General features: G+C 35.1%; 1 protein-coding gene across 1 annotated transcript; it reads left to right on the top strand.

Moving 5' to 3' along the window:
* The first annotated feature begins 852 nt into the window (after nt 1–852).
* On the top strand, nt 853–7,294 carry LOC115970180. Its single transcript, XM_031089842.1, has 3 exons — nt 853–1,222; nt 2,924–2,976; nt 6,973–7,294. The coding sequence occupies exons 1-3, from the start codon at nt 853–855 to the stop codon at nt 7,045–7,047; spliced, it is 498 nt and encodes a 165-aa protein (XP_030945702.1). The 3' UTR covers nt 7,048–7,294.
* Nucleotides 7,295–11,950: the final 4,656 nt, after the last annotated feature.

Raw genomic sequence — 11,950 nt, forward strand, 5'->3', positions numbered from 1 at the left:
TATATATATAACATTAATAAATATAAAAGATTTTGAACTCCTAACCATAAAATCAAAATTTATTATTTCTTCTAAAAGGAAAAAAAAATAATGTTTTTATTAAAATATTTATTTATGAGTTTATTTATATATTTCTATAATATGCTGTGAGCAAAACTTAGGTACAATACTTAGGTGTCGTTTCTTAGGTTCCCTTCTTAAGATTCTACCATTTGAATTTTTTCTCATGGTTTTTTCTCATGGGATGGAAGTGTATTTTTTAGTTAAGTAGCCACATGACTGAATATTAAGATGAAAACTTAAGGAAAAATATGTAAGGTACTGTACTTAAATTTTATCCATATGCTATTATATAGTATAAGAGTAATTAGATGAAATAAATAGTGCATTAATAATATATAAAAGTTTATATTTTTATGAAATACATTAAATGCACTTAGAGTTAATTACTTATTTATGGTACAAAAGTAATTAATTTTTTGAAAAACAAACATACTCACACAAGGGAGAGGGAAAGGGGTAGGAGAGATTTTGAAAAGTCACCCCCCAAACTAGATTCAGGTTTTTGTTTTATTTATTTATTTAAATAGAAATAATAACAACGTGCTGTTATTCTTGTAACTCGAACATTTTCTCCCTAAACCCCCAACACTACAAGAAAAACGAGCTATTGCGGCGAGTGTGAAAACTGCCGCTATGTATCGCCTATTGCGGTGCGTTTTTAGCTCGTCGCTGTACATGAGATTTATTGCAGGTGTTACATTGGCCTACCATAATAGTTCTAGTATTTTGCGGCGTACTATAACGGCAGACCAATGACTTGCTGCAATAGACCTATTTAGCGGCGTGTCAATGACCCACCGCAATAGACCCTTAAATTGCCCCCACCTAGTCCTAAATTTACCCTTTGTTTTTTTGTCCCTTTTCATTTTTAGCCATTTTATTAGTCTCCCACACACACTCTCTCTCTCTCAGACACTGCGAAAATCTCTTCATTGTCTCCCATCTCAGCCAAAACTCATCTCAGTCTCCAAACCCCACCGCAACAACCCAACATACTCCCACCTCTTCTGCGCCAAATACGTCCCTTTCAATCATCTCACCAAACCTCCGACGAGTCCTACTCCGTCGACAAAATCGTGTACCGCTCTCAATCTGGTGGGCTGCTCGACGTCCAGCACGATATCGTCGCTCTCTAAATCGCGTAGCCGTAGCTCCGAAGGTCAGTCTTCTCTTTCCTTTTCTTCAGATTTGTGTGTGTTTCTTTCGAAGCTGTTTTGATTCATTTTGATTTTCTATTTCTCTGTTTCATTTCTAGGGTTTCATTCACGGTCTTGTTTGGTAGTGCTTTATTATTTTTATTTTTATTTAAATGAAATTGGGTTGCCTTTTTCTAATTCAGTTACAAAAGAAATGCAATTTTATAGTGCGAATATTTTATGGGTTTGATTCATGTTTTGAAGTGAAAATGTCCTCTCTGTCACCTTTGTGATTTATTTAAAAACTTAAATTTTTCTAAACATGTTGTTTTGTACATTACAAATTAGCGTATTTTTGTGCAAGGATTATAGATTGTGTTTTCTTTTGGACTTATTTTCAATTTTTTCGTTTTTATTTAAATAAAATTGGGTTCAAAAAAGAAAAAATTTTCAGGAAATTTTACTAATTCGGGTACACAAAGAAATGCAATTGTATAGTGTTAATTATTGATGGGTTTGATTCCTGTTGTAAAGCGGGTAACATGTCCTCTCTGTCCCCTTTGTGATTAACAGCAAGCTTAAATTTCTGATGATTGGATTTATACCTTTCAAAATTGAGTAATTTTGAGGTTCATCGTTCTTTTTGTATTTGAATTCTATGCACAAAGAAATGTAATTTTCTATTTTAATTTGTTGATGGGCTTGATTTATGTTGTAAGGTGTATTAAAATGTCCTCTCCACCCTTTTCAAGATTCAAACATAAAATTTCTTGTAATTTGTTCTATATTTTTCAAATTTGAGTATTTTTGTGTGAGGATTATAGATTAAGTTAGCAGACCATGATTGAAGAGACTAATTTCAGTGAATTCTGAGGTTTTGTGTCTTTTTGATTCCTTTAATGGTCTTCCTTTTTTTTGGGGGGGCGTTTAATTTGTTGCTTTTGAAACCACAAAGTTTATTTTGTTTTGACCAATTAGTGTCATTGGGTTGGTTTCTTGTATGATTTTGTTTTTTAGTCTGATAAGTTTAGCAGTATTTAGGCAATGAACTCTAGCTCAAATGATGTCTCTTTTACTTGCAAAAGGAAGGTAGGGAATGAGGTCGTGGGTTCGAGATCTAGTATATGCATGTGTTGTCAAAAAAGTTTACTAATATTCGGTTCATGGGTAGAAAGATAGGCTTGATACTCCAAATTGAAGCTTGACCTTGTTTTGTCCCATCAACCTTGATCACCCATTTTCTCTTCTCTGTTGCTCTTTGCCTGATAAAATTTGCCAATCTGCTACTGCTGTTGATTAGGTGGAAGGTTTGAATATTCGGTGCTGTCATATGAGAACTAATGGTTAAACATTGTAGCAAGTTACATATTTTCTATATGGATCAAAAGTCTCAAGATAAATGATATGACTGCTAGCTTTTTTTTTAAGTCTATTTAAATATCCACTTTAACTCATCCATTACCATTACTTCTTGAGGGGATGGAAAAGTTTCTTTTTAATGGGTTTATATTTTAGCTATTGCTTTCATATCCACTATGTTCTGTTTTTTCATACAATTTAAAGAGAATTCACTATAAATAGCAGAATGGCAGATTTATCATACAACTTGAATTTTTTTTTTTTCCTTTCATATTTCATGTTAAGGAGTTCATCCTTTTTGGTTTAGCAGATTTATAGAGTATACCTTTGGAAGTAATTATTTTTCCCTTTGAACCAATTTGTAGGATGGGATGAAGGTGTGCTGGGAATGCAATTGGGAGAAGTTGCTCGTCTGCGGGTAATAATCAATTTGTGTGCTACTTTTACTATTTCAAATTTCTATTTTTTTGCACATCAAATGGAATCTACAAATGGAAAAGTAAAAATTGAGTCAAATAGTTGTATGAGCAACTGCTAAGGTGAGTTCAATAGCAACTTAGTGTTGAGTCATTTATTCCTATTTTTGTATTTAGGGAGATAACTACTGATAGGTAATTGGCTTATTGATAATTGAAGGCCTTTAAAGTATTTAGGAGGTTGTTTTGTTCATGTATAATATATATGTAGGGCTATAGTCTGCACTCCATGAAATCAATTCCTACAATCATTTTTACAAAATATCTATGCATAATAGGTGGAATCTAAACCCATATGTATGCTAATCCAGACCAATGCCTATTATTCTTGAAGGCGATTGAATCACAAGGCTGTTTTGTGTATCGATTTTATTTTGGTGACAATGCGATTTCTTTTTTTTTTTTTTTGATAAATAACGTAAGAATATTATTAATAATAGAAAGATTGCCAAACCAAGTACATTAGGGATGTACTATGGGGGCACAAATTAGGAAACAAAAGAAAAACGGTCAAGAAAAAAAGAAAATGAATAACAAGAAAAATGAGAAAAGACCACACTCCATTCAAAGAGAGTGTGTAAGAAAAAAGACTTAATCTCCAACAAAGAATGTTCACAATCCTCAAAGCTTCTAGTATTCCTTTCATGCCAAATGCACCAAATCAAGCAATGAGGCACTAATTTCCACACATCAATGTGACGATAGCGCCCAAGCTTTCCTTGCCAAGCCTCAACTCAAGAACAGTATGAGGCATAACCCATTGAATACCAAACAAGCAGAAAACCAAAGACCTCAAAACTCCCAAGCTATAGAGCAATGAAGTAGAAGATGATCCACCGACTCCCCACACTTCTTACACATATAGCACCAGTCAAGCACTATCACTCGTCTTTTACGAAGGTTGTTTGTTGTTAAGACCTTACCTAAGGAAGCAGACCAAGAAAAGAAAGCCACCTCGGAGGAACCTTCAATTGCCATATCATTCTCCATGGAAAGGAAACGAGAGTAGGAGGGTAGAAGGAGCTATAATACCCTCTAACCTAAAAACCTCTATTTCTTGAAGGCTTCCAACAAACCTTATCTGGGACAAACCCCCGCACTGTCGAAGCATAGACCAACCCCATAAATCAGTCAAAGGCTTCTTCTTCCCAATCTTGTGGTGGACAACGAAATTGCACATTCCAATGAAACCTCCCAACAGACCAACCCATAACTTCAGCCACCAAGGAATCCTTTGACCTACTAAGACAATAAAGCTCCCCAAAGGCCTCTTGGAGAGTACACTCCCCACACCACACATGCTTACAAAATTTCACTCTAGTACCGTCTCCCACATCATAAACAAGGAGTTTAGAGAAGGTTAACCAGCCACTTCTAATGTATCTCCACAAGCTGACCCTGTGACAATGTGATTTCTTTAGGCATATAAGTGCTTTACTGAACATAAATTGGATTTTCATCAATAATATGGAGGATCAGAATCAGATGATTCAGTTCATTTAATCAGAGTCTAGTTTATTATAAATGATGAGACACCTGCTAATTTTTAATTTGTCCTGTCGAAATGTATACTCCATGGGATAGCAACTTTTCTTCTAATTTAGAAAATAACAGAGAATGTAATATATTTTTCTTCTTTTGATCTAACATCAAAGAGTTAGGGTTAGGGATTTTATTATAAATGAAAGAAAAAATAAAATTTTCCTAACCATCCATTTCTACCAACATCTGTAACCACTTTTACCTATAGTTTCCCCTGTAGCTGACTTTTTCTAGTGCTATAATTAAAAATACTATTTGAACATTTGAACATTAGAACTAGTGGAAGTGGAAGTGGCTCAGAAATATATATTAAAATTGCAAGAAAATAAAAAGGAAAAATTTGTCCATAGAATTCAAAGCAATAGGCTGAAAAATATTGTTGCAGGGCGATCTGATCCTGTGAAAGACTTTACCAAAGTCATAGGGAATAGGTGAAACTCTTGTGAGTTTTCCTAGAAGTGTATGTCTTCTTAATTATTGTATTTATTGTTTTTGACTAAATTAAATTAGCAATCTTTTCAAAATAAACTGATTTTATTTTGATCTAACATCAAAGAGTTATAAGTAAAAAGCAAAGGCATGCATCCACTGTTCAAGTTTCTCTCTCTCTCTCTCTCTCTCTCTCTCTCTCTCTCTCTCTCTCTTCTTCTTCTTCTTCTTCTTCTTCATTTGATTTTGTTTGTTTATGGGTTTGTTTTTATTTTCTGTATTTGATTGTGAGTACCTCCTCATAATAACAGAAAATAAAGTGCTTTATTTTGGTACTCTTAACTGCTTAGTTATTTTGTGGTATAATTTTGTTAGAAATGTGTGGATTGTGTCAATTTCAAGCTTTATTTGCTTTGTTTGGAGATGCTAAAGTGGTTTTAGTTGGCAATGCACTGCAGTAAAGTATCGCGTTACGCTAGATGATGGTACTATCATTGCAGAAACTTCGGAAGAAGGAGGTTTTTAGTATGTAGACTTTTAGTCATGTAAGCAGACTAGGTTAAAAATTATTGACTATACATTATTGTTAAAAGGCTAAAAAGGTATGCATTGTATTCAGAAAAGGTGTGCATGCATTGTATCTTTGTATCCTCTGCCAAAGTGCTGTCCAAAAGCAGCAAGTTGTTTCCTAATTTTGTTATCTTGCTTGCTTTCTATGCAATTCACAATGTAGGGTTTTAATCTAGATTTTTCTTTGGGCGCTATATCAAGGGGAAAAAATCCCAAATAAAAAACATGCTTACTAAAAAACTAGTATAATTGGAGATGGCTAATAGTAATGAAATCTTCAAGCATTTTTCCTGTACCATAGGAATAAACTCGATATAGCCAAAATAGCAAATGAATTACACAAACATGGACCTAATTACATATGCATATAGCCATATTACAAAATATTGGAGCAAAGCAGGTGACAAGAAATATCCAAGAGGAACGAACCAGCATGCCACATATTATCATTATGTGAAATGTCCTTCGTCAAATGCAATTTGACAATTCTGAGAGCTCCTTTGAAACTTCCTCAATTTCTTGCGAACACTAGGCTTATTCCTTGGGTCTAGACTGCTGTGACTGGGTGATTTTCATTGTCTTTAGTACTCTTGCTGCCTTCAGGATTTGTCTAACAAGTTCCATCTTGTTCTCAACCCCTTAAATCCTTTATAAGGATAGGTTGTAAGGTGTATGGGAAAATAATTGGCTGCTTACAGGCTGAGTGGGTTTTGTTAAGATATATGTTCTTCGTGCTTTAACTACTTATTATAGTTGCCACTTCATGATTATTTTTGTTCCCATTCTCCCTTTGTTCAGTATTTTTGTTGGACAGAGTAGCAAATACCGGTAGTGTGGAGCTTGGTGACCTTCAACTTGTAGCATACTTTGCTAAGAAAAGCCAATAGGTCAACCTTTCTTTAGGAATGGTGAGTGTACATTTACTCAACATTTCTCTCTCTTGAATTTCAAAGGGTCTTATAGATAGGCCGTTATTGGGTGAGCTTGAGTTCTTTTTAATTCATAAACTCTTGGACTTCAAAATATGAAATAAAAAAATGATTTTTTAAAGACAAATTGAAATAAGGGGCAGAGTGGTGTTCTTAACTATTAAATAGGCTCAAAAATGTTTTAGGCATGGTCAAATAAAGTTACTTTTTGTAACTTTTTATTTTCTGTTTCAAATAGGGGTTGGATAATTTCCCTGTTTTTGTTCTTTTCCTAGTGCTATTGTGTACCTCCTCTATGGCTCTATCACTCTATGTGCTTGGGGTTTCTCCATGACATATATACTTACAAAATGCTATGAAAAAAAAGGAAGAAGAAGATGAAGAAGAAATCAAGAAAGATTGAACAGTGGAAGAAAATGAAAGTATTACAGTATGAGACCTTATTGAGTAATCATACTTTGTATGTAGGATGTTCCTTCAGCCCAACAATCTCCAGCTCTCCAAAAATTGTCAGCCGCATCCCATCAACAAAGCAGCTTATAAGTTTTATCTTGGTGTTCGAGGACTTTTTTGTGTACAAAGAACTACGGAAGAACAACTGCATTTTTTGCAAGTGTTGAAGGATATTTTTAAACAATTTGGAACTTTGATTATAGTATTAGCTTAATTTGAGCAGTTGTTTTATTCAAAGAACCACATCTTTTTTTGTTAATCTTATGATGGTGGTTATAGACAACGTTATGTATTTGATAATCTATTTCTATGTTAATATTACGTTAGTTTGGAGACATTTGTGGTGTTGTTAATTAATTACATTTGTGGTATTGTGTTAGTAGAGCTAAAACTATTACAGGTTCTTTGTAATGGGTCTAAACAATATATTTGATGCAAATAGTGGTTTTAAAGCCCACTAGGAAAAAAAAAAAAAAAAAAAAAAAAGAACCTATAGCGGCGGTCAAAAAGTGCCGCAATAGGTGCACATCTTATGTTTTAAATGAAACCCTAGCAGCGCTTATCGCCCGCTGCTATAGGTTCAAACATATAGCGGCATTTCTACTCGCCGCTAAAGGTGCGAACATATAGTGGCATTTTTACCTGCTGTTAAAAGTGCAATTAGTCCGTTTTAATTGATTGCCTATAGCGGCGCCATATGCCTACCGCTAAAGGTGAACACCAATAGCGGCATACATAACCTGCCACTAAAAGTCAATTGACACAAATTCAAACGTCGTATGACGGCGGTTTTATACCTGCCGCAATAAATCGAAACCGCTGCTAAAAGGTGTATCTATAGTGGTGCTTTTTGTTATTGCTGCAATAGATCTATAACGGCATCACAACGATGGCAGGAATAACTGTCGCAATAGCACCCGCCGCTAAAGGTCAAATGTACATTTAGCGGCAGTTTTTGGGGCTTTAACGACGGTTTTTGGCCCCCCGCAATAGGCTTCTTTTTATTTTTGTAGTGCAAGTACTTTGTGCATGAGCACCGAATTCAAATATAATTGAACATAAAGATCACAATGTTGCAAATGCAAATCAAAATTCAAATGTCCCTACAATTGTCGTATAGTATGTTGAGTTTTAATTATTTAAATTCAAACTATTATATTTTCTTTGATTTAAACTTTTGTACATATGTATATTTTCTAATGCATCTTACCGGTAGGTTATTAAGCCAACACCATTTACTAGGCTTTTGTTTAAGGTGAGAATTAAACCCACCTACTCATCTTTGGGTGGGTACCATTTCAGCCTAGCCAGGGGCAGTGCAGGAATTTGTGTTTGGGGTAAGGGTCACCAAATAGCCCATGGCCCACGGCCGAACCCAAATGCCTAACGGCCCACCAAGCTAATGTGCAACCCAACCCGTTATTATTGGGGCCCATGGGTAGCCTACTAGCCCAATGGTCAGGTCGTGGGCTAGTTTTTATACATATGGGCACCCAATGGGCTAGCCTAATAGCCCAACCCATTGCCCAGTCCAATAACTCATAATTCATAACAAAAATATATAGGAGGTTTATAAAGGATTGATCTTGAAACATTATAAAGGAATTTCTTAAGAGAACTCCGCCAACCACTAAGACACTTAAAGTGATTGTGCTAAATTTAGTTTACTACACATATATTTTTCTAGTAGTCTAGCAACTTTGAATTAACCATTTAACATTTTTTTTATTAAAGATAAAAATAAAAACCATTTAAAGCATTAATAAAAAAAATTTAAATAAGTTTCCATCAACAAAACAAAAAATTAAATAGATTTTGATTGTAAAAAAATTTGTAATGAAGTATTAAATTCTTTGATTCTTTCCTTTTAAAAAAGTAGATTGATTACTCCCTTATAAAAAAATGATTCTTTCCTTAAAAAATAATAAAATAATATGCTAACACAAGCTCATGGGTAGGGCTATCTACGGGTCGGGTCGAGTTGGATCAAGTTTTGGGTTAACCCACACCCGACCTGATTGGATCGGGTGAACATAAAATAGAACTGCAACCACCCGAACGTTCGGTCCAACCTGGAGGCTCGGGTCGTCTGTTAAGCAAGTCAGAGCCGTCGGGTAATTTCGGTTCTGAAGCACAAAGAGAACAAGAACACAGAAAACCTAAAGAACACAGTTACACAAAAATCAAAACCTAGACCCAATAGAAATCAACCCAAAGAACATAAAGAGTTTCAAAAAAAAAAAAAAAAAGACCTGAAGAACATAGAGTGAAATCAAAAACCCAAAGGACAAAAATCACAATCCAAACCTACAGAAATCAAATAACCAAAAATCACAATCCAAACCTACAAAAATCAATTAACACAAATAAGTCCACAAAACCAAATCTATGAGACTAAAACAAAGAGAAAGAAAACACTAAACCAACACCACCACCACTCCATCACCCACCATCACCACATCCATCACAAGATCAATGTGAAATTAAATATTAAAAAAAAAAAAAAAAAACAATAGTTTGACCCACCATTAGATGCACAAGATCATAACCTCAAATGGTAGATCAAAGGAGGCTTCAAGAGAGAGGGTTTGAGCTAGACCCAACCTAGGACGGCGAGTGAGTCAATGACAAGGGCAGCATGATCAACTTGACAACTGTGGCGGAAATAAGGGGCTAGGATTAAGGATTTGAGAGAGAGAGAGAGAGAGAGAGAGAGAGAGAGAGAGAGAGAGAGAGAGAGAGAGAGAGAGAGAGAGAGAGAGAGAGAGAGAGAGAGAGAGAGAGAGAGAGACGGAACGTAAAATAGAAAAATGTTGAAAGTTTGAAACGGTGAGTGGAAAGTGAAATTGTGAAACCCATTCTTTTTCTTTAAGTTTCTCACGGGTCAGATCGGTTTCTACAGGTTAGTAAATGTGGAACCCAAACCCAAACTGAAAACCGAATTTTTAACACTATAGACCTGCACTCAACCCGTTTGGGCATTTAGATCCGCCCATGGGCCTTTGGGTCGGATTGGCTTGTGCGATGGGTTAGGTCTGATAGGTTGATGGACAACCCTACTCATGGGTAACCTATTAGGCCCAACCCAGTAGCCCAGCTCGCTAAAGACAAAATTGACATTGCCCTTGGGTTAGGGTTTTCTCTTTCGGCTAAGCCTGACCCGGCCCGTTAACTAGTCAATAGCCTACTATGCTAGCCCATTGTGCCCATTGGCCAAGTGAAAATGGGTCGGGCTAGCCCAACCCGGCCCATTAACAACCTTTAGTTTGGAGGTCCAAGTTGTGGCACTAACCCCACACACACATATATATACACACACCTTTTTATTTGATAAGATATATATACACACACCCAGCAATAAAAAGAGTTTAATATTTTCAATCAAAATTATGTTTGATGGTGATCTTTCATAAAATAAAATTCATTTTACCATTTTTATAGTGAAATTCTTAAAAAGTTTCATTTTCAATACAAATGATCAAATTTTATACTAAAGTATGTAAAAAATCTTTCAATTGAACTAATGAAATTTTCAAAAATATGAATGATACAAAATTTGGAGGAATAAGTTAGACCCCAAACATATTTGAAGCTATCTTACTCTAACGCATTATGCGGCAACTAAAAAGATATTTCATATGTAGTTTTAATGATAAGATTTTTTTAATAAGTCATTGACTTGTTAGTTGTCACATAATAGATTGAAAAAGATAGATCCAAACTTGTTTGATGCTAACATTTATCAAATATTTAACAAATATAAGAGCTCATTTTACAATAAAGAATAAAGTTTTGTCTCTATAACTATTAGACCATTTATCATTGGACTAATTCAAATATTTGGAGGAGTCAACTCTTATTTTTTTAGGCTAAATTTTGAAAACATTAAAATAATTATATATTTATTAAGGAAAGTTTCAAAATTTTGGGAGGGCCACCGATGTACATAGCTCCACCCCTGGCCCAGGCTCTTCTCTCTCTCTCCTCCCAAATGTTTGTTCCTTCCAACTCTATCTCCACACTCCCAAAATCACTAATTTACCTCACTGAATGTCAAGAGTCGTTGAAGACAATTAAATGTTTCAATTCCTATTGTTTATTTTTGGGCATTGATAGGAGTTTCGAAGCTTTGGTCTGTGAGTGCACACAACTGAAACTCAACGTTGAATCTTGGGGTAATCATCCAAGCCAGATTGCACCAAAGATATATAAACTACATCCAGTAGAGCGAAATTACATTTTAAGATAGTGGATTAATTTCCACTCCTCGGCTTTCAATTATCAATATAAGTACTCTATTTTCTCCCAATACTCTTTACCTCCAAATCTATCCTGGACAAGACATACATCTCCCCTCAAGCATGTTGAGGAATCTTGTGACTTCTACAAGAAATATATGTGTATCAAATGAAAATGCAAGTACTCAAAATGGGATATTGAGCTTCACTTACATCTTCAAGAACATGCTACAAAGGTGGAGCCACAATAGCAAAACATGTAGCACATCTCATTATTTTCTCTTTAGAAAGTTAGACTCACTATTTTTAATGTTTTTTTTTTTTTTTTTTTTTTTTGAATAAGAAAATTTTATTAACACAAGAACAAAAAGCCCTGCACTTGCCTCTACCCAAATTGAATTACCTTGGTCTATGCATGGTTTGCGTCCAAGCATGGGGAGACACTGCTACGTTGAAGTTGACTTTATAATCCATCCAGGAGGGGTGGATTCCAGCATGCAAGGTTTTTCAGGTACAGAGAATGCTCTTTCCAAGCTTTCCAGTGACTTTCAAAAGCTTTATTAGTTTCTCTCACAAAAGCAATTGGGTCAACACCCATCTTGTCATGAAGCACCTTGTTTCTAAGCTGTCAGATTTGATAACAAACCACTCCAGCAAGGCTATCTAGAGTTTGCCCACACAATTTCTGCAACAGTGCGCAGTGTGCAAAAACATGTACAAATGTTTCCAACTTCTCTTGACATAGCAAGCATGCA

Source organism: Quercus lobata, chromosome 12 (genome assembly GCF_001633185.2).
Source record: "Quercus lobata isolate SW786 chromosome 12, ValleyOak3.0 Primary Assembly, whole genome shotgun sequence".
Lineage (NCBI taxonomy): Eukaryota > Viridiplantae > Streptophyta > Magnoliopsida > Fagales > Fagaceae > Quercus > Quercus lobata.